General features: G+C 38.6%; 1 protein-coding gene across 3 annotated transcripts; it reads left to right on the plus strand.

Moving 5' to 3' along the window:
• The first annotated feature begins 28 nt into the window (after positions 1-28).
• nup188 (nucleoporin 188) lies at positions 29-21,989 on the plus strand. 3 transcript variants are annotated; one of them, XM_027132590.2, is made up of 43 exons: positions 29-130; positions 874-928; positions 1,202-1,275; positions 2,069-2,153; positions 2,302-2,427; positions 2,989-3,081; positions 3,826-3,945; positions 4,455-4,666; positions 4,937-5,051; positions 5,644-5,844; positions 6,053-6,142; positions 7,009-7,074; positions 7,154-7,273; positions 7,411-7,537; positions 8,600-8,755; positions 9,177-9,303; positions 9,443-9,530; positions 9,624-9,700; positions 9,996-10,110; positions 10,243-10,363; positions 10,716-10,782; positions 11,071-11,196; positions 12,124-12,257; positions 12,424-12,530; positions 12,755-12,961; positions 13,298-13,467; positions 13,578-13,647; positions 14,133-14,200; positions 14,591-14,786; positions 15,158-15,235; positions 15,430-15,515; positions 15,705-15,850; positions 16,027-16,199; positions 16,363-16,563; positions 16,715-16,807; positions 17,274-17,426; positions 17,879-18,016; positions 18,279-18,353; positions 18,438-18,647; positions 18,955-19,086; positions 19,348-19,400; positions 20,413-20,542; positions 20,694-21,989. In XM_027132590.2, the coding sequence occupies exons 1-43, from the start codon at positions 105-107 to the stop codon at positions 20,871-20,873; spliced, it is 5,187 nt and encodes a 1,728-aa protein (XP_026988391.1). In that variant the 5' UTR covers positions 29-104; the 3' UTR covers positions 20,874-21,989. The 3 variants fall into 3 exon arrangements, with proteins under 3 accessions (XP_026988391.1, XP_026988407.1, XP_026988398.1); XM_027132606.2 differs by lacking the exon at positions 29-130 and adding an exon at positions 215-352; XM_027132597.2 differs by lacking the exon at positions 29-130 and adding an exon at positions 403-467.
• Positions 21,990-23,924: the final 1,935 nt, after the last annotated feature.

Raw genomic sequence — 23,924 nt, forward strand, 5'->3', positions numbered from 1 at the left:
GTATGTATGTATGTATGTAATTTTACAGGAACTCCGGAAATCGAATCGACTATGTGACGTAACCGAATAGCTAGCTCCTGATTGGTTACTTGGTTGGGGCGAAGATGGCGGACTCGGAGTTTTGTATACGGTAAATGAAAGGAAACAGACTTTAGTATATATAACTCTGTACTGTTTTAAACTTTATTTGTGCAGTTTCTTGACTTTTGAATTTTACTAAAAGCACTCTGTCGAGTTATGAAAATGTCATAACGTCTTTCTCGGAGCTGTGTTTGGAAAATTAGTGTCCACAATGTGGAGGGAACGTGGTGGCCGTATGCCAAATGACGACTTTAGACATCTAGGGCACTAGGTAGGGCGTGGAGTCAATCGATTTTACTTGCTACCAAGTGTGCGAATCTAGGCCGTAGTGAGGCGTTTGGAATCGAGCCGGTAAAAGCTAAGCTAACAATGAAGCTTTTGCATAGGTAGCAATGCACTGAATACGAATCATTATTTATTACTGGAAAACTTTATATAACATGTAAATATTCGACCTGGGACTTATTAATACCTTCTAGTGAGATCTGGCTGGAAGTTTCATATCGCCAATTGAAATTGTTTGTGTATAATACTAACCACACGTTTATTTCCATTAAAGTGAATGAGACTAAATGAGAAGGTGCATCTGAAATACTGTTAATACTTTTAATTCTATAATAAAGGTATAATCTTATAGCTCCTCATGCCTCCTGAACATAAGTAGTTAAAAGAAGTTGATTAAACACTGCTTAAAACTTTCAGTGTAGTCTTAATGAGTGTTTTATTGACTTATGAAGATGTATGAGTTACAGTTGAAACACCAATATTGATGCTTTTAACTCATCACTTTAGAAGCAGTAGGGAGTTATGGACCATCTTGCTGGGGAGATCAGCTCTGCGTGAACCGGTTAGTAAATATCTCCTTAATATTAACCTTCTTAGCAGGTTTTTTACTGGTTTGTCTTCTGGGCATTAACATAAAAATCCACCCTGAGTGTCGTTATTATTACATTTTTGTGTTTAAACACAATGGTTTCTTATGGTTTCTTACATACATTTAATTGCCTGTGGATGACAGTGAAAGTGTCTTAACTGATGTGTTGGAGCAGAAAAATCAGCAAACTGTGACTGACATTGCAGCATAATTATTATTTGTTTAACTATCCTTTTTCTATAACAGTCCCAGATCGAATCCGAGTTAGAACGGTATGGAGAGCGGTTGTTACAGGGCCTGGCATACTACAAACCTCCCAGGTAAAGCTGTCCTCAGAACATATTTACATATTTTTCTTAGATTATATCAGAGTAGTAAAAGACTTGATGTGTATCCCAAAGCTCGTACACTGTTCTGTGAGATTTTGTAGTAGAAATAGCGTGCATGGTTTTGTTTATGCTTAAAATATCAACAAAAAAAAAGTGGACATCAAGTACCTGGATGATGCACTTATTGAAAGTGTGGGATGTTGCGCTCTGCACTTGCAGTTTTTCTTACGTAGTTGAGTGAGACTACCAGTGAGAATTGTTTCAGAATGGCAGATGACATTCTGGTGAAGAAGACATTGTCTTGTAAATAAACTGCAAGTTATTTTTCAAATTCAGCGCATTCTGCTAAAGCTAGAAGCGTTGCATTATATGGCTTTGTTGTCATTTGCTGTAGACTGGGAAATTAGCTTTACTTCCAGTTAATAACAAAAAAAAAGTTAGTGTCCCATTTGATATAATGCTACTTTTCATATAATACTACTAAGTCTACAATTTGTCCACTAAATGCTACAGTGCATAGTGTAAGTGTATAGTATGCAATTTGGACCACAACTGACTGGATTTGTTTGCCCAGTTGTGTTATATGTCCCAATATATGGAACATAATTGAACTAAGCTTATTTAGCTTTTATTCAATGAACTTCTTTTTGAAGAATTAAATGTGCAGCCATTTAATTTAATTTAAATGAATACATTTAATTTCTTCTGAAAGAATATAGATATCTTCAAAATTATTGTAGTGAATATTTGCAGTCGTGTGAATGTGGTGGATGTTTCTTTGCAGCTCTTCCTCAGCAGACAAGTTGAAGGCAGATAAAGATGTCCCTCAGTCTCTAAAAGAATTCGGACTTCGCATCAGCAAACTTCTGGTAATCAGCGTGTCACTCTTCGCTCAATCAAAACTCGCACACGATACATGCATACATCTTGAACCTAATTTCTATTTCTGCAGACTACATACCCATATATGATCTCTTACTTGAAGTGTGTGTGTGCGTGTGTGTGTGTGTGTGTCAGGGTCTGGATGAGCAGCAGAGTGTACAGATTCTGCAGTGTTACCTGCAGGAAGACTACAGAGGAACCCGAAACTCACTGAAGACCGTTCTGCAAGATGAGAGACAGAGTCAGGCCTTACTGCTCAAGGTCACACTCATCTGTCTGTCTCTCTGTCTAATTGTCTGTTTTCACATACATGCATCTGTTTGTTTTTCTGTCTCAACGTCTGCCTGTCTGTCTGTTGTCTCTGTCTGTTTTCCTGTCTGTGTGTCTGACTTTCTGTCTGTTTTTCTGTCCATGTCTCTGTCTGCTTTACACTCCATTTATTTCTCTGATTGTTTTCCTGTCCCCATTCCATGCTTTTCTGTCCAAGTGTCTTAGCATTTATTTTACTTTCTGCTTCTTTGTCTGTTTTCATGTCAGTGTTTTTTCTGTCCATGTTTATCTGTAGTTTTTCATTTCTGTACCTCTTTAAGTCCTCTCTACTATTGATCATTTTATGCCTGTGTGTCTAAATTTAGTCTTTTCAGAGTAGTATTAGCATGACTGTATTCAGCTGTAGTATCAAACATAATGTAATGTATAATGTATCAAAAATAATATAAAGATGATGTCTCTACTTTTTTCTCTTGAAATAACATTACTACTGTGTGTGTGTGTGTGTGTGTGTGTGTGTGTGTGTGTGTGTGTGTGTGTGTGTGTGTTCAGATAGTAGATTACTACTATGACGAGAGAGTTTGTCTCTTGCGCTGTATCCTCCTACTCCTCACCTACTTCCAGGATGAGAGGCATCCCTATAAAGTAAAGAACTCCCTGGCATTAAATTTCTCTGTTTCTTGGTTCTCAAGTCATGCAAACAAATAGACCAGATGTAGAATTGCCCACAGTTGCCCAGGTTTTAAAACGCCTGATGGCAGATCTTTCCTGTTAATAGATAAAACAGTCCCTCCAGGATTTCAGGATTTTACAGTTGTAGAAATTTACGCACAATCAAGCAAAATTTTGGGAAAGGACCTTGCAATTTAAAAAAAAAAATCCACAGATTTGGGCCATGTGTTATCATAAGGCATCTTTTGTGCACATGTATCAGACATGAGTACAGCTGTCATAGAAATTAATTACATTACATTTAGAATGGTACAAGGTAGGAGTTTTTTCCTGCAAATAAAAAGCACAAAAAACACTGCAAATTGCGTCACAATTTTTGAAACTGTTTTGGCTGCAAAAAATCACAATAAAACTCCAGAAATCATTGAGGGACTAATTTATTTGTATTTTTTTGTTTATTTTTATTATTTTATAAAGTCAGTATTAATATCATAACAATTCTAAGCCTTAAAAAATCTGTGCAATTTAAAAAAAAAAAAAAAAGTAATTTAAATTTCATTTTCATTAAATTTTTTTGTCTCTCATAAGAAAAGAATTTAAATACTTGATATTTGGCAATGCCCCTATGAAGTTAAATTATTTGACATGGCAAATAGAGTGTCTTTATACAATATGTGATCTCGATTTTCTGTCCTGTTTATCCATGCCGTTTGTCAGGCTGAGTATGCAACCTGTGTGAACAAGCTGGAGAAAGATCTTGTGTCAAATTACCAACAGCAGTTCGAGGCTCTGTTCAATGCAGAAGCTCCAACATGGGAAACCCATGGAAATCTCATGGTAAGTATCTCTCTCCCTCTCTTTTTCTCTCTCTCCCTCTCTTGAATTTCCATATAAACATTGAACCTGGACATATGCATAGCTGAAAAAATATACCAGATTTAGTTTGGTTAAGTAGTGAATTGTAACTTTTTTTATTTCTGTCTAGAAATATGCTTACTGTCCATCATAAATAGCATCCAAGATTAGAACGATCGTGTCCCAAATTGTAGTATGTTGACTTGTTTTGTGAAGCTTCAACCCGCAAACATGGCAGAAAATGTGTAAAAATTAATCAAAGGAATTATAAATTAATAGATATATTATAAACTATACGAAGAATAGTGAAAAGTAGATTTAGCATACTTCAGGTTCACATTCTTCAGGTCGCTTATGGTGTTCCTCAAGGCTTATTCTTTTTTGTCATTAGTAGGTGCGTGTGAAAAGACAAGAATTTTTCTTCAGCTCTGCCATCTGCGCTTGCTCAATCTCTTTTTTTTTGCTTTTTCTCTTTTTTGTTCTACTTGTAGACAGAGAGACGGGTGTCTCTGTGGTTCTCCCAGTGCCTGAGGGAGCAGGCTTTGCTGTTGGAGGTCCTATTCCTTTACTACGCCTACTTCGAGATGCCCCCTAGTGACCTTTTAACCTTTACTCGGCTTTTTAAGGAGCAGGGTTTCGGACAACGCCAAACAAACAGGCATCTTGTGGACAAGAACATGGATGCACTAGTGGACCGAATCGGGTTAGAAAAAAATAAATACATAGACTTTATAGGATCGATATTAGAACAAGCATGCATAGTAGCTGGTATGTTATGAGGAACATATGGTGTAAAAGATCTTCAAAATTAGTATTAATACCATTTATACAATTAATTTATTATTAAAAAATCTATTAATGTATCAATTCTTTTTCTCCTTATCTGAAAACAGTAGTAGTGTTACGGTTGTTTAAAAAAAACGTCAAAGTTCTCTACTCGCTGCCTGTGCCTGATTCTACTTTGTTTATATAGATATTTCAGCTGTCTGATCCTTGTTGAGGGAATGGACATCGATTTCCTGCATAAATGTGCCCTGGAAGACCGAACAGAACAGCACCAACTCTTCAGTACACATGACAGCAACAAGGTCATACTGAGAACAATCCCACCATGATTAATCACTGTAGTTATACATCTGCGTGTTATGTTTATTCTTGGATTTGTATATTGCTATATGAATTATGTTTATACTTGCATTTTATGACATGACATAAGCACATTTCTACACTGTTTAAGTTGCCAGTGGATCAAATAAGCTTGACAGCTTTTTCTCTGACGTGCCAGCAATAATCAAATCACTGGTTTATATTTGTGTTCAATTCTAATGCATCATATATCTGATAACACAGTTTTGCATTATGTAAAGCCTAGAAGTAAATTGATTTAAATGTGCTATTATTAAACAAAGGAAAGCATTTTATAGTTGACATGATGGTGATTTCTCTAAAGACAAGTTTAAAGATTTTTTTGTAGGAGTGTCTAGTGTCAGTTGTTTGTTCAGTCCCTCCTTTTGTATTGGCAAAACACCCTTCAGTTTGCAGTGTTTTTTTTTTATTATTTTTTTTATTAATATTCAACTGGATTCTCCTTTTAAACTACTACACATATGTAATTAGTTTCTACAATAGCTGTACCTGCCTAAAAAAAACATTCGGACCATCAGACTCTCTTTTTTACAGGATATGGATCAGTCGTTGCTGACGTTTGGGGATATCCCTCACCACGGCCCGGTTCTTCTAGCCTGGGTTCTTCTGAGACACACACTGCAACCAGTTGAAGCTGGACCTATCATCAAACGCCTCAGCCACACAACATTACAGCTCGGGGTGTTTCAGTATCTCACAGACATGTTGGAGGCGCTCGGCAGCATGGGGAATAATGTAGGAATCGCATGTTGATCAGGCAGAACAAATGAAATAACTTCATTACTATAAGTTATTCTATTGCCGTTTGACCTATGCATATGACTATTTTATATTAAATGTTAACGATAACATTTCTAATTTTGTTTCCATCATTCTCTATCTCTCTTTTTTACTTTTTTTTTTTTTTTTTTTTTTTTTCTTTCTTTTTTTTTAAATGCTCTAGTGCACTGCCAGCACTGCACGGATGTGCATCTACGGTCTCCTCTCCTTTGTGGTCACTTCGTTTGAAGAGGACACGCTGGGCAGTCAGCAGGTACACATTACTTTCGAAGACATTTCTGTTTACCTTCAACCGGCCTTATTTATCTTTTTATCTCTTAGCGGAGTTTGTAAGCTACATCAAACTAAAATTTGAGGCCAGGTTAGTAACACACACCTATGTTCATGTTGATCAGTGCCAATCCTTTCTAAATGCAAGTTCGCAGCACAGCCGATTTGCATTTATCAACACCCACAAAACTCCATAAAAGCAAATGAAGTGAATAAAAGCTTAAAACAAGGAAATGATGATTAATGAGGAAAGAGTGCCTTAGTGGCAGTTTTTCACTGTAATAAAGAGACAGAGGCTCTTTTTGTCGTTCCAAACTCATACAGGACATGAGTGAGACATTGTGCCACTCTATTGTTTCCATTCATACAAAACACTCTTGCTTTTAGTTACACCTAACATACCATCTCCTACACCTTAAAGACTCCACCTAGTTTTTCACAAAATCCTTGCAAGGCAGTGAGTTAAACTGCACAAGCATGGCCAAATCATAAGGTACAAAATCCTAATTACTAGTAAGAGGACAATTCTGTGTAGCCAGATAATTAACTTTTCTTCAAATGTTTCTGGAGCAACACATTGTGCTGGCTAATAGATGAGTCAGCAGGTCATTGACACACATTTTAGATATGAGGCGTGATGTCCTTACATTGCATGTAAAAACTCCTATTAGATGCTTGCTAGTATGTTTTTTTTTCCACTCATCCCAGGATGTGACTGCTTGTTTAATTTAACTAATATTGTGGGGAAAAAAGAGAACTTTTACAAAGACTTTTTGAACAGCCTTAATTTTCTAATGAAATCTTTTTCTGTTCACCTCTGTTCTCTTTTCACGTTCACTTATTTTCCAGCACCTGATCAACGTTGCCTGCGAGGTTCTCGCTGCCCCGAGTCTAGCCGAGCTCTTCTGGGAGTCGGTGAGTATCAAATACGACTAAGAAACTCAAATGACTTTCTAGCTTTGTCTGGCCTTTGACCTTTCATTCTTGTTTGTAGAAACCTAATGTGGGTTTGGAGATGATACTGGACTCAGCAGTGGGTGTTTTCCCTTATAAGATTGGACCATTATTGCAGATACTCACAGCACTGCTGTCTGAGAAATTTACCGCCAAGAGGGTACGTGTATGTGCGGCACGCACACAGCACGCACACACTCATGTTACATGCCGAACTATCTTAATACCCACACGCAGATATTACTCAATATTATCACTAGATGTTACTCATGACTAATATTAGACTCTCTTACTCAGGTGTACATGTTTCTGGATAAAATGTCCTTCTATACGGAGGTGTACAAACACAAACCCAGCGACGTGCTGTCCAGAGAGGACGAGACGCTATGGAGGAGACAGACACCTAAACTACTTTATCCACTGGGTCAGTGAGCATGCCGGAGTGTGCGATAGTTTGTTTTTCTATCTTTCATATTCTGTCAATGCTTTCAGGTTTAAAGAGGCAATATGTAAGTTTATGATTATTCTAGACAACCTCTACTACTAGAAGGTTAATAATAAAAGAAACAAGAAATTACAATAATTACAAAAACAACTATATCAGCTAAACAACTGCAGCAAAGATACTTAGGATTAGGAAAAGGGAAAGTGTAATAACCATGCAGTTGATCTTTTCTTTATTTGAGGTTTTGGTTAATTTTTTTGCTTTGGAGCTCCGCTCTACACACAATTTCTACATTGAGTTGAAAATCTTTTTCTTCATTATTTTTGATTCTGTCATTGTTTTATGTGTGATGTACAGTGTTGGGCAGTATTGGTTACTGTAATGAAGTTACTTTTGACAGTAACTAATACCCTAATGCATTACTTTTTAAATAAAGTAACTCTGTTACCGTTACCATATGGTGCGGTTGTCCATTACTTTTTTAAATGAATTCATTTTGGCTGAAGTGTAGCCTGCAGCCTAATGTGTTCATAGCAGCGACGCATTATACGATTGGTGGATGCCAACCCCAGTAAACACGAAGACGCCGCACTGTGGGCATTTCCGTTTATTCAAGTATAAACGGAGTCAAGGTGAGAGCAAGACGAGTTTCTCAAAGTGGAAATATGCTCATTATTTCACTTTAGTTGAGCATAAAGACAAAAACCTTTAAGTCAAATGTAAGTTGTGTCTTTCTGGTTCGAAGGTCCTAATCATTAATGGGAACATTAAAGAACGTTTTTTGGAAAAGTAACTAAAAAGTAACTTTTAACAGTAACGCGTTACTTTTTGGTTTAAGTGATCAACAAAGTAATTGAGTTACTTTTTGAATGACGTAACTGTAACTAGTTACTATTTATTAGTAACAAGCACAACACGTGATGTACGCACAGATTTCAGTTCACATGAAAACAGGTAGATGGTAAACCTGACTAGTGTGTCTGCATTTCTGTCTGTTTATCTGATTGTATTTATTTACTTTTCCCTTTCTCTCCGTCACAGGTACAGGACAGACCAACTTGCGCATGCCGCAGGGGTGTTACGGCCAAGTTTCGGTGAGCGAGGATGGCTACACGGTGCGCTGGGATTATTCTTATTCTTCGTGGACCCTCTTCACCTGCGAGATTGAGATGCTGCTGCATGTTGTTTCTACTGCTGGTAAATAAAGATACACCGAGTGTTTACACACGTCAGACTCGTCGTGTAACACAACTTGTCTTTACAAAACACATTTCATCACGATGAGTTTTATTTTGGATGAACGACTCCATCTCTGTCTCTCTTTCTATAGCCGCGTCCCAAATGACAGTCGTGTGACGTATTCATTCAATTCATCTTATCATAGAATGTAATTCCACGTGCGCCTTCATTCGGAGGAGTTTAAAAGAAGAATCCTTTTTACCAATTCAAGTAGTTTTAGACAAAAAAGCAAAGAAGATCCAAGTTACATTGAAAGTTTTGAAATAAGCTGCAGCACAATGAAGCATTTATGGTCTCAACAGTCACAAAAAACTTTACCTGGGTATACGATTTGAATATTAGTATTCAAACGAGGTACTTAAAACGTGTGTGTTTCTAGATGTGTTGGCGCACTGTGAGCGAGTGAAGCCGATTTTGGACCTGGTGCATAAGATCATCAGCACTGACTGGACCGTGTCTGACTGCTTGCTGCCTCTCACTTCACGCATCTACATGCTGCTACAGAGGTAAATGCACACACCATTTTTTCCCCCCGAGTCTGTAAACCACTCACTTATCTTTAAACAGAAAAATCTTTTTTCAAGTGTCTGTATTTATATGTCGTAGGATTTGTAGATAATTGAATTATTATCGATCATTCCTCAGGTTGACTTCTGTAATAAACCCACCGGTGGATGTCATCGCTTCCTGCGTCAACTGCCTCATCGTGCTCGCTGCACGGCAACCTGGGAAGGTGGGAGTATTAAGGGATTAATGTATTAATGATAGCAATGTTCATGTTGATTAAAAAGCAAGGTTTTTTTGTAATGCTTCTCTACTTGTGTAGGTTTGGTCCAGTCTGCAGCACACTGGCTTCTTGCCCTTTGCATCAACGCCCCTAACCAACATGGCACAGACCATCAGGTAAACACTGGATCCATTCACATGCATCCAGTGCTATAAAAAATATGTGTTGTGGAGATACTCGCATCCTATTATTTTATTGCTAGATTGCTAAAACCGCTGGCCTGGCTGCTTTTTCCTGTCACATGTCATGTCACATTAGTATACCAATACCACCATGTTTTTAAAATTTCACATCTTTAATTCACAGGATGTTAATTAGGGATTAGGGATTGTTTTTATAATTACGGAGACTGATGCATCTGCAGTCTGTTCTTGTCATGACAGTCCTTTCTCTCTCTTCTTGTTCTGACAGTGCTGAAGGCATGAAGGCAGGTAACTACGGTAACCTGCTGGTGCTGATCGAGCAGCCACGAGGAGACTATGCAGTGACCATTGCGTTTTTGAGACTGGTGACCACACTCGTGAAGGTAACGCGCACAGTCACATAAACAGAACTGTCATACAGTCCTTGCAGTTGTTAAACTATACGACTACACTGCTAAATCAAGACCAAGTGGTGTACATAATGTGTGTGCGTGTGTGTGTGTGTGTGTGTGCAGGGTCAGGTGGGCAGTACTCAGAGCAGAGGCCTCATTCCCTGTGTGCTTCTTGTTCTAAAGGAGATGCTGCCTACTTACCACAAGTGGCGCTATAATACACACAGTGTCCGGGAGAAGATTGGTGAGACATCCACGCACCTATGATCTACGAACCTGTCCCATAAATAATTTTCCTAAAACACACACACACATTTCTGACTTTTTAATTCATCCTCTAACATTTTTTCACGTGTGTTAAAATTTTGTAGAGCGTTGATCTACGTGAACACTATTTGTTTGTTTATTTATTTATTTGGATGAGTCTAGAACTACCTCACACACTTTAGCTTTAGCAATAACAGAGTGTAAATGTAAGCATACATTAATAGTGGTGTGTAAATTTAAGAAACTGGATGGCATGAAAGGAGGGGACTGCATGTTGCATGTTGCTTTTTTTTATTGTATATTTTGTCTTGTCCATATTCTCTCTCCAGGTTGTTTGATTCTAGAGCTTGTCCATGCAATACTTAATCTATGTCCTGAGGGGGAGTCACAGGGAAGGTATGGCAACCCATGATTGCGTTGATAATTGCTAGTTTTACACACACTCACACACACACTCACACACACACACACACACACACACACACACACACAAATCTGCTCCTAATTGTCATTCCATATTTGAGATTAAGCTTCCATAAGTGCAATGCCTAATAGTTTGTGTATCCCCTATCTTTGATTATTACATTTCCTAATACCTATTCCATTGATCTGTGTTGTTTTGTATTATGCATTTGTTAAATGTGAGACTCACTGTGTGCCTTTGATGACCTCTGAACCCTGCAGCACTCCCAGCCTGCAGTCTTTATGTATCTACAGTCTGGCAAACACTGAAGCAGGCCAGGCTGTGGTGAACATCATGGGTGTGGGAGTGGACACCATCAACACAGTGCTAGCAGCTCAGCCCAGCAGGTGGGGCTGCATGTCTTGCATTGTGTGTGTTTGTTTGTCTCTGTCTGCCCCTGTCTGTGTGTTTGTGTGTGTGTGTCTTGGTGTGTGTGTCTCTGTCTTCCCCTGTCTGTCTTGGTGTGTGTGTGTCTGTCTGTCTTCCCCTGTTTGTCTCTGTCTGGGTGTCTGTCTGTCTGTCTGTCTGTCTGTCTGTCTGTCTGTCTGTCTTGATCAGTTGTGCCCATGTTTCTGAGATCATGCATTCCTTGATGTCTATATTGCATTTACAAAATAACACTGGTTGGAATCATTGGAAGCAGCTGATATGATGTTCAGATTTTGTATTTGATCTATAAATATGGTGAACTTTTTTGCAGACTTTTTTTTTCCTTGTCAGTATTTATTTTAGGTATATTTTTATTTAATTGGAATCATTTTTGCAACCAGTAAATGAACTGCATAGATTTTGTAATTGATCCAAACAGGACCATCACAGTATGGTCAGATGTCACAGTTTTTTATTAATAGCTTTTTTTCTGTTTATTAAAAAAAAAGTATATCATGCATAGCAAGAAACACTGGAGTTAATGGTGGACTTATCTTCTGAAATAATTATTAATCTCTCTCTCCCTCTCTCTCTGTGTCTGTCTCTGTGCTCTCTCTCTCTCTCTGTGCTCTCTCTCTATATCTCTCTCTGTGTCTGTCTGTCTCTCTCTGACTCTGTGTTTTCTAACTCTCTCTGTGCTCTCTCTCTCTCTCTCTTTCTGTGCTCTCTCTGTGTCTGCCTGTCTCTCTCTGTCTCTGTGCTTTCTAACTCTCTCTGTGCTCTCTCTCTCTCTCTATCTCTGTGCTCTCTCTCTGTGCTCTCTCTCTATCTCTCTCTCTGCTCTCTCTCTCTCTCTCTCTCTCTCTCTCTCTCTCTCTCTCTCTCTCTCTCTCTCTCTCTGACAGTGGGAGTTGTGACGGTCCTGGTCAGGTGTTGATTCAGACAGTGAAGTTGGCCTTCTCTGTTACTAACAACGTCATCCGACTCAAACCACATTCAGATACTGTTTCTCCTCTGGAGCAGGCGCTTACACAGCATGGTGAGAACATGCAAACACACATCACACACACACTCATGAGTTAACTTCAGTTCTAAAACCTCAGTGCAAAGTTAAAGACATAATCCTGACAAGAAACCTTTTTTATTTATTTATAAATACTCCTAACACATTGATGTAAATCTGCTTTTGTATATTTTTGTTACAGGTGGTCATGGCAACAACCTAATAGCAGTTCTGGCCAAGTACATTTACCACAAACACGATCCTGCTCTGCCGAGACTCGCTGTTCAGCTGCTAAAGAGACTCGCCTCTGTAAAAATATTTTTAAATAATGGTTATAAGTCATGATGCAGTATTTACACACGCATATTTTATGCTTGTATTGTACTGTATTTTTTCCCTTATTTATCTTTGTATGCACATTTTACTGGGATACACCACTGAGCTGATCTTTCAATGATGAAAGATGAAATGAACCAATCTGCATTTACAATACACCACAATGTATTTTATTGATTTTGTGTGTATGTATGCAGGTTGCACCCATGTCGGTGTATGCTTGTTTAGGCAGTGATGCAGCAGCGATCAGGGACGCGTTCCTTCGACACATGCAAAGCAAAACGGTAGACCTACGTGTTAAAGTCACCATCTTGGAGTTTCTCACTGTAGCTGTGGAAACGCAGCCGGGTCTCATCGAGCTCTTCCTCAACCTCGAAGCCAAGGAGGGCAGTGAGGGGACAAAGGTCAGGAGTCGTCTAATACCGGTGCTTGACATCAGCAAGATATCCCTGCGTATTTTCAGTGCTGTTTTACGTAATGTGAATTTTAAGCACCAAACCACTATGTAATAATAAAATAACTGGCTTCTAGATTTGAGAACACACTAGAAAATTGATTCAGATCTGATGTCACTGGTTACACTGGTCTAGGCTACGAGTCTGTATTGATCTAATTTTCTGGCCATGAATTAGCATTTTGTGGCATGTAAGCTTTGAAGAGTTCCAGATTAGGTACTGGTTCTATGTCTGTGGAAAAGCAGTGTGTCCTATTAGGTATATGAATAATTGTCTGTCCATCAGGAGTTCTCTCTGGGTGAGTGGAGTTGTTTGTCTGTGGTTCTGGAGCTATTGGACTCCGATACGCAGAACCAGTCATGGTGTCCTCCTCTGCTGCAGCGGGCAGCGCTCGCTTTCCTACATGCGCTGTGGCAGGACCGCAGAGACAGTGCACTGTCTGTGCTACGCAGCAGGTACACACACCACATATTTTTCAGTATTGGATCGCACTGGAATTGGGGTTTGGCTAATTGGTCTTAAATATTTATGCTAATTCTTCTTAATATTTGTCTTTTGTTCTCAGGAAGAAATTCTGGGACAATCTGACAGCACCACTTTTCGGGACACTTCCCTCACCATCAGAGACCACAGAGGTGAAATGAAATGTGCATCTTAAAAATATTTGGAACAGTAACCTTAGATGCCCATAATGGTATCATTCACATTATTTATTATTTATTCTAGTAGGAGAAATCACACCACACAATATTATCAAAACTGTTACGATTGTTATCGGCTTTTTTTTCCGATCGCTTTACTAAATCAATAACTTCAACAAAAAAACAAAAAAAACCTCGTGACCCTATGGAAAACATCTCCAATGACAATTCTAATTTAAGAAATTCAAAAAAATTAAAACAAGGAAAAAGAAGAAATAAAATTCTTCATATTTGAATAAAGATCCTAGTATATTGAACCAATTGGATTATGTTTATCAAATCAGTCTGCACTGCGTGTTTAAGGTTAGGAACCTTGCTTTAAACAATCATGTACTTTCATAACAATATAACGATCTAAAATACATCTTTTAATTGCTGCTTATGTAGTTTTCCACTCATTTTGCTACTTTTTTGTTTAGCCATGTGTTTTGGAGTCATGTGCCTTTGTAATGAAGATCATAGGCCTGGAGATCTACTATGTTGTCAGGTATGACCAAAACACACTTTCACAGTAAATGCATAAGAAAAACGTATTAGGCATAATTTTATGTCATATTTCTGCACACATTGAGCATGTGATGTGGTTGCCTAGTGGTTAAGGTGTTGGGCTATCAATCGGAATGTTGTGAGTTTGATTCCTGTGTCCACCAAGCTGCCACTGCTGGGACCCTGAGCAAGGCCCTTAACCCTCAATTGCTCAGTTGTATAAAATGAGATAATATGTAAGTTGCTCTGGATAAGGGCGTAAATGTTGCAAATGTAAATGTGTTTTTTTCCCCCCAACACACACATATTTACACCTACCCTTGTGATCTATGTGTGAGGATTATTTGTTTATTAATTAAATAATTAATGCGTGTCTGTGTATGTGTTGCAGCGGTCAGCTGGAGGACTCTCTGAAAGCTGCACTGCAGCGCCTCAGCTCACAGCGCCGTTATGAATTTTGGTCCCAATATGTCCGGAGGCTGGTGTGTGTGGCCTGTGAGAATGAAGAAGGAGGAATGAGGTCACTACCTGAGACTCAGATGCTTATCTCAGCTTGGAGGACACTGCTCATACTCTCCACTAGCCATGTGGGTGCAACACACTCAAGTGTAGATTAAATCCAAATTACCCGACAGGAAAATGCAGTATATTTGCGCTCCTAATCTCAGTGCACTACAATCGTACCCACGCATAGTCACCTCTCTGAGTATAACATGCTCATGCTCGCTTCTAATCTCTCATCAACCACATGGGTGTGCTGTACTCAACATCAGTTACATTAGTATACCAATACACACCTATATGGTACTGCTTTATATCGTACAAATCTTTGGCTGTATAGTGTACATAAAGATTTGCTAAAATGTATTTAATAACAGCACAGTAATATACTATGTTACGTAAGTAATATACGTTATTTTCCATCATATCTTAAGTGTGTTTCTGTTTGCATGTACAGTCTGATGTAATGCACCTTAAGGAAGACTCTGTGAAGCTGAAGCTCTTCATGGATGTCCTGGAAGGAACTAAAGCAACAGTGAGTCTACTGATTTTTTTTGAATGCATCTCATATACATGCACTTACACATCACCAAACGTTCTCACTAATAATGGATTGGTAAGCAACATGTTTTTTATTTTATTTTATTTTTAATTAATTTTATGCAGAAAATGTCATCACTATGAGTTATCAACTGCTGCCCCATACTAATGTGTGTCTCTCGGTCACAGTTACTGATGCCCCAGTCTGTAGCATGTCTGCGTTTAGGCTCCATGATGGCTACCTTGCTGCTTATCATCCTCAAACAATGGAAAAGGTCTGTGTTTGCAACTGGATTTTATAGAGCAGATGATGTTGAGCATGATGAGATTACTATGCTTAAACGTACTATACTAAAGTTTTCAGTTCTTGCTTTACACACTCTCTCTCTCTCTCTCTCTCTCTCTCTCTCTCTCTCTCTCTCTCTCTCTCTCTCTCTCTCTCTCTCTCTCTCTCTCTCTTTCAGTGTGTTGGTATCAGCTCCAGCTCTCCTTCCTCCTCTCTCTCTGATGTTAGAGAGCGTACTTCAGGCTGATCAGCAATTGATGGAGAGAACCAAAGCCAAGCTTTTCTCAGCTCTCATATCAGCACTGCACATTCAGGGCCTTAATGGTGAGGTTGTGTCTTAGAGAGAGGGGGAGAGAGAGGGAGAGAGAGAGACAGTCAGAAAAGTTATTACCTGAGTTTAACCAGTATAGACATACTTACAAACTTAATATAACCGCAGCCATGGCTGAGCAACTTTGTGTATGTGTAATAGCTCATCGATTTTTGGTTATGTTGCACAGGAGGAGAGATTACCCAGCTGCCTCAGCTGTTACTGTGCGTATGTGAGACTGTCCATGATGAGGCTATGGCTTTAATTGACAACACACGTCACATGATCCAAAAAGGTGACATTCAGGAGGATAGCATGGAGACCGATGCACCACACGGTGTCCAGAAAGACCAGCGAGACTCGGTGAGTGTGTTCGTAATTGGGAATGAGTTTGTTTGTTAGTGTTTGTGTATCTCTGTATGTGGCTGCCTCTTTGGCTAGCCAGCTTCTGTCAATCATTTGCTAAATTCTGAATTAGTTGAATTTTAAATCTTTCTGGGGGTTTTTTTTTTTTTTGCTGTATAAGGTGTGTGTGTTAGCTCTGCACCTGTCTAAAGAGCTGTGCAGGGCTGATGAGGATGGTGAGCAGTGGCTGCAGGTTATGAGGAAGCTGCCTGTACTGCCCTCAGTTCTCAGTGCCCTTGAGCTCAGTCTGCGCTCAAAACACAACCTCTACTTCACCGAGGCAGCTCTCCACTTGCTGCTTACACTAGCTAGAACCTCGCAGGTACGCCTACACGCACCACATTTCAAGACAGAAATGAAGTATTTTTTTTCAGTCAATGTACTTTTAGATCAATTTCATGAGTGGAATTTTATTACTTTCCCAAAGTGATAAAGCGTCACTAATTGTTTGGGGTTGTGCTCTGGTTCTGTAGGGGGCAGCAGCAGTAGCAGGTGCCGGTGTGATTCAGAGCATCTGTCTTCCTCTTCTCAGTGTGTATGAAGGCCCAGCTAATGGAGCCACACAGGTACCCATTTCACTTCCTGTCCTGTTTCCCCCGTCAATGTCTTAATAGCCGTTTCACTTCTTTAGCAACCCTTATGCAAACTTTGAGTTCATCATGGTGATGGATTGACTATTTAAAAAAATCTATTAGTATTTCCAAAATCTATATAATTTTCGATTCTCTCAAACTGCTTTTGTTACCGTATACAAAAGCCAATGAATCCATGTTCTAAATTGTAACAATTTAAAGGAAACACCTAAATAAATGACTAAGGAGGAGTTGAGAATGATATGAGAGACTTGTAGCATCTACGGCAAGACACATTGGTGGTTGTTCTGGCAGATTGTGGCCCAAATCCTTACCCTGAATTTACAGTTTTTGTTGATTTTTCTTTTAGTCGGTCACTTATCTTTCATTTAAAAGAAACAGGTTGTTGAAAGCAGTACTGAAATGCAGGTTTCTGTTGCTCTGTTCCCTTGCTTTAAAGGCGTTCTCCCGTAAGCCTGTCGATGCCCCATCCTGGCTCGGTGTGTATCGGATCTGTCTGTCTCTGATGGAGAGTCTACTCAAGACCCTGCGATACAACTTCATCAACGAGGCACTCGACTTTGTCGGAGTTCACCAAGAGCGCATATTGCAGGTGAGTCCATGTGGATGAGTGTGTAGACCTTTGATCAGAAACATCTTTCTATCTTTGTGCATTTCAGTAGTATAACAAAAAAGATTGTGCAAACTTTGTGCACTTGAATTACATTTTTTTTATTATAACTGCTGACAAATTGCTTTGGGCTAAATAAAGCTCAGAATGGTGGGTGACACAAAGACACCAGCTTGTTGCTAATTATTTTCCTATAACAACACACACATTGTGTTATTTTGATTAACTTAATGTAATTCGAAGTTCAGCATCTAGTCTACTTGTTAGCAAACATTTGCCTCAAACAGTTTGAGATGTATTCTGGCTCTTCATCGTGAGGTGCATTTTATTGGGGCTGAGACCGAAGTAGTCTCTCAATGAATGTTGTGAAGAGGTTAATGGGTTTGTGTGTGTGTGTGTGTGTGTGTGTGTGTGTGTGTGTGTGTGTGTTTCAGTGCCTCAGTGCAGTTCGTACAGTACAGTCTCTAGCGTGTTTGGATGAAGCCGATCACACAGTGGGTTTCCTTCTGCAACTGTCCAGCTTCTGTAAAGAGTGGCACTTCCATCTCCCACAGCTGCTTAGAGATGTGCAGGTATATACACATTAATTAAAATAAAGAAAATCTTGAGTGCTGTTGAACTTGTGGAGTTGAATATTTTCAAACTAACACAGTAACATATGCCTCACTATTTTTTCCACCGCACCAGTTAGTAAACTTACGGCACTGACTATCGAATACAATAGACAAGTAGTCTATGCAACCCCAAGTATACACATTAAAATACACGTTTATAATTTTTGTGTAACAGCCAACCTTGTACCGTGTTGTTTTTTGTTTTTTTGTTTTTTTGCAGGTGAATCTCTGTTACCTGTGTCAGACATGTACATATCTTTTGCACAGCAAGAAAATGTTACACCACTACCTCCAGGTGAGACTCTTGCAATTCAATAAACATGCCCAATTGTTAAACCAGTGTTATTTTTATTTTCTTAGCATTATGTTTTCCTCACAGGCAAAAAACGGGGAAGCTCTACCTCAGAGGTCACGTCCACAGCAAGCTCTACAGTCCGTTACTAAAGAGCAGCCGTCAGTCGGCGAGCGAGATGAGATGGAGTCCAAAGCCCTGCAGGCGGTGCAGTGCAGCCTGCTGAAGATTCTCAGCAAAACTTTGGCCACATTACAGCACTTTACACCAGACTGCTGCCAAATCCTTCTAGATCAGGTACATGCAGTAATTAATGGAAATGAATTGAGTTTTCTGAGTGGCTTAGGATGTGCGAACACCACGTATACACCCACATTCATGCAATCTTCTAATCGTATGGCGGCAACACTATGTACAGTATACCATCAGAACAGAGAAAAAATGTTGCCCCAGTGGCTTTGACCAATGCATGGTGGTTGATGCCAGACAGGGTGGCTTTGAGTTTTTCAGTAACCGTTGATCTCCTTGTATTTTCACACACAACAGTCACTAGAGGTTACACAGAATGGTGCACAGAATTAAAGCATGTCTCTGTCTCTGTTAGACTATGGACCTTGCGGAGTACAGGACTCTGTTTGTTCTAAGTTTTACGACACCCGCCTTTGATTCAGACGTCGCTCCGTCGTTTGGGACTCTGCTGGCTACCATCAATGTGGCGCTGAGCATGCTGGGAGAGGTAGTGTATTCAAATCAGCATGATTACTGCTTAAAGTCTATCTGGTAAAGCATTAACATTAAAATGTTCAGCAAAGTCAAGCCACAAAAATGTTATAGATTATATATATAAGTATTCTTTTGACATTACTACATTGTTGTAATATAATAAAAGTAATGCGATTTTTTTTTTTCAAAATTGCTGTGTATTGTTTATTGCTAGTTTATTTATGATTCATGTACAACCTATATTTCAAACCTGTGTATATTTTTTGACCCTCAGATAGAGAAAAAGAAGGAGCCAGTGGTGTCATCTGAGGAAACTCAAGCAATGAAGTAAGAATTGAACATAACCTTTGCACGGTGCTGTTACTTCAAGGGGATGTTTAAACTATTACATACATAAAACAATACATAATCAGATGGAGGGTTTTCTTTTTCATAGTTTACAGCTATTAACGATTTCATTTGATTTTGTATCGCGCTTTTAACAATAAATCTAGGCAACAAAAGCAAAAATAAGTCTGAAACGTCATGCTGAAACATTAAAGGTGGGGACTCCGTTTGTGAAATGCTTCAGAAAACTGCCCCGGGCCGCCAAACAAAACAAAAAACAAAACTAACGTGTAGCCAATGAGCAGAAAGGGGTGTTCAGTGCGCATGTGTGACATTAGCAGAAAGCGGTTTTAACATTGACATGGTGGATAAAAACAAAGAAAGCAAGCGAAGAAAGGCTTATGATAAGGCAAGAAGTAGGACCCGTGTTAATATAGGATCAGCTTTCCAGCGCTGGAGAGAACTGAACGTCTTCCGCGTGAAACGGAGCTAAAACCTTCACAATACAACACACAGTACTACAAAAACACATTTGTATTACATAGTATTACTCATTGAGTTCATTTATTGATGATAAATTAATGAACAGCAGGTTCTGGCATAAATGCCCCAGCAGGTTCCGGCATAATGGTTGTCTGGTGTATGTGTTGGGCGGAGCTATCAAAACAGGGGTGGGACCCATTTGGGTTAGGGGCGTGTTTGTTTTGGTGATTTCAAATGTCAACATTGGCTTTCAAACAACTGAGACCCCACCTTTAAGCCAGAGAACTAAAAAAAAAAAAAAGAGAAACTTTATAAAGAGAACTGCGCCTCCTCTTCCATTAGAGCAGTTAACTTTAAATTTTATTTGAAATTATTACTGTCCTTTGCTACTGGGATGAAAATTTTTTTATACTTTTGGAGTCTAAAACTAGGTCCCATTAAAATCATTTATTTCACACAGGTTTTTTTTTTCCCCTTTAGTTTGGCAGATTTGTCCATTATGATTTTAACTCTTGCTTGCTTTCTTTAGGTCCTTGTTGATGTTTTCCATGGAGAACTGTTTCTACGTGTTGATCTCACAGGCCATGCGGTGTTTAAAAGATCCGACTGTTCTGCCTCGAGACAAACAGAGAGTTAAACAGGAGCTCAGCTCTGAACTGGTGAGCCTACATCTAAGTCTCTATTCTAAGTTTCTATTCGCCAGTTTTAACCCGAGCCATCACACAGAGGTGTCAGACTTTCCACTAAGGGAAAAATATTCTTGATTCTGTGTTATTTATATTCTTTTTCTTCTCCTTCTTGTGTTCCCAGAGCACACTGTTATCAACATTGTACAGGTTTTTCCGACGAGGCTCACCTTCATCCCCTGCCAGCGGACTTCTGCCTTCCCCTCAGACCAAACCCACAACCCCTGGTTTAAAGGTCACGCAAGAGGTCCAGGAACCATTCATACAGCTTGTCCAGGCTTTCGTACGGCATGTCCAACGCTAGACCCACATGCACAAATGAGTCGCCATCATCTACATTGTAGACCATTTCATTCAGTCTTAAGAAAGACTCATGTTTTTTCATCCTTTTTTTGTTTTTGTGCCAAAGCCTAGCTGTACCAAGTTGCTATCTCTTTCTGAACCATACAGATTAGATGGAAGATACATTTGTAATCATTAAAGTTGCTCATCTAAAGCTTTGGTTGAATTATTTAAGGTGCTCCAGTTAGTTTTAAAGCTCAAATAATCTAACATGGCATCCAGAGGCCTAGTTTTATAGGCTTGATTTCTGACTGATCTGACTCAATTTAACAAATTATAGGCACTTTAACTTTAATCTGTTAAATGTGTACGGTTTCTTTATTAGTCAGCTTGTGGGCCCAATTTTCCGATCAAGATCTATGTCGAGGCAAATTAATGACATCAGCTCTGAAACAGTTCAATGCTAATGGGGACCATTTAACAGCGTTTACCCAGTTTAAAACCAGGTCACATTATATGTATTGATTTATTATTTGTTATACACCCAGTGTTTTGTCAAAGTATCAACCACATCCTTAACCAGGATGAATGAGAATGAGTGTTTTTGACTGACGTGTACCATTTTTGGGAAGCTTTCTTTAATTGTACTCTTTTTTATTATTATTATTATTATTATTTCACGGGCTATAGTTTATAGTATAGTACTATACTATAGTATAGTTTACTATAATTTGTTTATGTATGTTTAAATACACTCACTGTCCACTTTTTTAGGAGCACCTTTACACCTGCACATTGTCAGGAGTTTCTGAAATACTCAAACCAGCCCATCTGGCACTAAATACCATGCCATGGCTAGTCACGGATTTGTAAGTCACGGAGTCTTAAGAAAGACTCATTTTTCCCCATTCTGATGTTTGATGTGAACATAAATCCTGACCTCTTGTCCTGCTCTGCTGCTACATGATTGGATGATTTCATGCTATCTACAGGTGTTCCTTATAAGTGGACAGTGAGTGTATACTTGTTCATGTTTTTTCTATATTTCAGTGTTCTTGTCTCACTGGGATGTTTGAGGGGGAAAAAAGGCATTTGTGTCATTAAGTTTATACAAAAATAAAGAATTTATAGGATGTTACTTTTTGTCAGAAACATGAAATTGCACGTGTTGTCACTTTTAGGACTTTTTGTTCACGGTAAGCAGAGACATCTGGGTATAAACCTGTGTGGGTTTTGTTTCAGATCTTTTCATTTATTGTTGGAATAATTATCAGTGAATTGCTACCATTAGCTTAGAGAGCTGACAGTGCAAACCCAGTGAATTGTTTTAGAATTAAAGTCCTAATCTTGAATTTAAATCCAACTTTGATAAGAATGTCATCACATCAGCACAGTAGGGATTTAATTAATATAAAATCTGACTACATTAGAGTGACTTTGCATAGCTCTAAGTGTCTCTTCAAATCATAGACCATGTGTCAATCTTATATTTTGTCTATGCTTCAGCTGAGGACAGATTTTAACTTGACTAAAAATCATTGACACCTGTAAATGCAGTTCTTTGATAGTCTTCACACTCAGCCAGTTCTGTGTATTACAGCTGATATACAAATATGTTATGGAGACCCCTGATGATGTTTCGGTTTAGTTTAAAACTACTGTCATTCTCATTTCTCATTTGTAAGCTTCTTGAAAACATTTCATAAGAATAAATAAAAGTAGGTCTTTCCTCTCTAATTTTGTAGATATCTGGCTTGAATTAGGAAACGTCAACACCCACGAGATCCCCTTTAATTTAAACTGATCAAATAGGAAGGGAGTGACGCAGCACATTCGGGTTTCTTTATGAGTTCATAATCAAAATTCTGAGACAAAAAAATAACAATCTTAACACTAGCTAAATGCAAGTAAAATCATATTAGCCTTGTAAGTTCTCTCAGTCTATCAGTTTTTTATTCCAGATATTTTTCTATACATCTCCTTGAATACATGATGTTTTGCACAAAAAGTTCTAGAATTAACTTTTTGTGTAAAACTTCATGCAATGTTCTTCTTTCATTTCATTTATTTATTCCTTTATGACATTTATTTTAGTTATTTTTCTTCCAGGAAGTCAGATTGGACCTTGTAATTTCTTAATACAAATACAAAACCAATACAAATAGATAAGGTTAAGCAATTAGTAAGATATAGAAAATATAAAATGTAGTTTGTGTGGCTTTTCACACGTTTCATCAAAATCGACTCTCGGGCAATTTGACACTAATGTTTCCAGGAGTCTGAGAGTAATTAGAAGTCATGTTTAATTTTCTTTAGTATACATTAAGTATTAAAGATTTGTCATATTATTCTTACATTATTTTGACCTTCCAAGCCTATATAGTGCCCTTTAAAAATGTATGAAGACGTGACCGAAATTGTAAAGACATCACTAGATTGTTTATATCATTGACTGCTCGCTTTTGTTGAATATGTTCTTAAATCTTATTCATATTTAGTTCCCATTTACTGTTTAATAACCTTCACACTTCTAGGATTTGCAATAGACTTCTTCGCACCTTGTTAAACCATGTATGTCTTCATGGACCTCACGCTGTGAAAAGAGGACTTGTCATGCTGGATCTTTGGGCCCTTTAGCTCCAGTGAAGAACGATGCTTATTGCTACAGCACAGAAAGGCAGTCTAGACAATTGTGTACTTCAGACTTTGTGGCAGTATGGAAAAATCTCACATAGTGTATAGGGAAGATATACCTCAGTGGTTCAGCTGTTGGACTATTGATCAGAAGGTTATGAGTCGAATCCCAGGACCACCAAGCTGCCACTCCAGGGCCACTGAACAAGGCTGCTCAGTTGTGTGAATGTGTTACAGTGAGCTGTCCACATACTTTCTGGCCTATATTGTGTAGCGAATCTTATACAAAATGCATGGACATGTTGGTTTATTAGCATTTTGTGTTGAGGATCTAGTAGATCCCTAAATCAGTCACACACTTATGAACACTTAGAGCATTTTAGAGTCACCAGTTAAAATACATTCGGATTTACTAAAATCAGTTTAATTAATTGAACCT

This window comes from Tachysurus fulvidraco, chromosome 21 (genome assembly GCF_022655615.1).
Source record: "Tachysurus fulvidraco isolate hzauxx_2018 chromosome 21, HZAU_PFXX_2.0, whole genome shotgun sequence".
NCBI lineage: Eukaryota > Metazoa > Chordata > Actinopteri > Siluriformes > Bagridae > Tachysurus > Tachysurus fulvidraco.

What these genes read in the sequence shown, in the direction of transcription:
- nup188 (XM_027132590.2), top strand. Translation starts at nt 105, where the DNA reads ATGGCGGACTCGGAGTTTTGTATACG. An exon ending in GACTCGGAGTTTTGTATACG is followed by an intron (nt 131 to 873) that starts GTAAATGAAAGG and finishes TCATCACTTTAG; the next exon opens with AAGCAGTAGGGAGTTATGGA. An exon ending in CACCATCAGAGACCACAGAG is followed by an intron (nt 13,648 to 14,132) that starts GTGAAATGAAAT and finishes TTTTTTGTTTAG; the next exon opens with CCATGTGTTTTGGAGTCATG.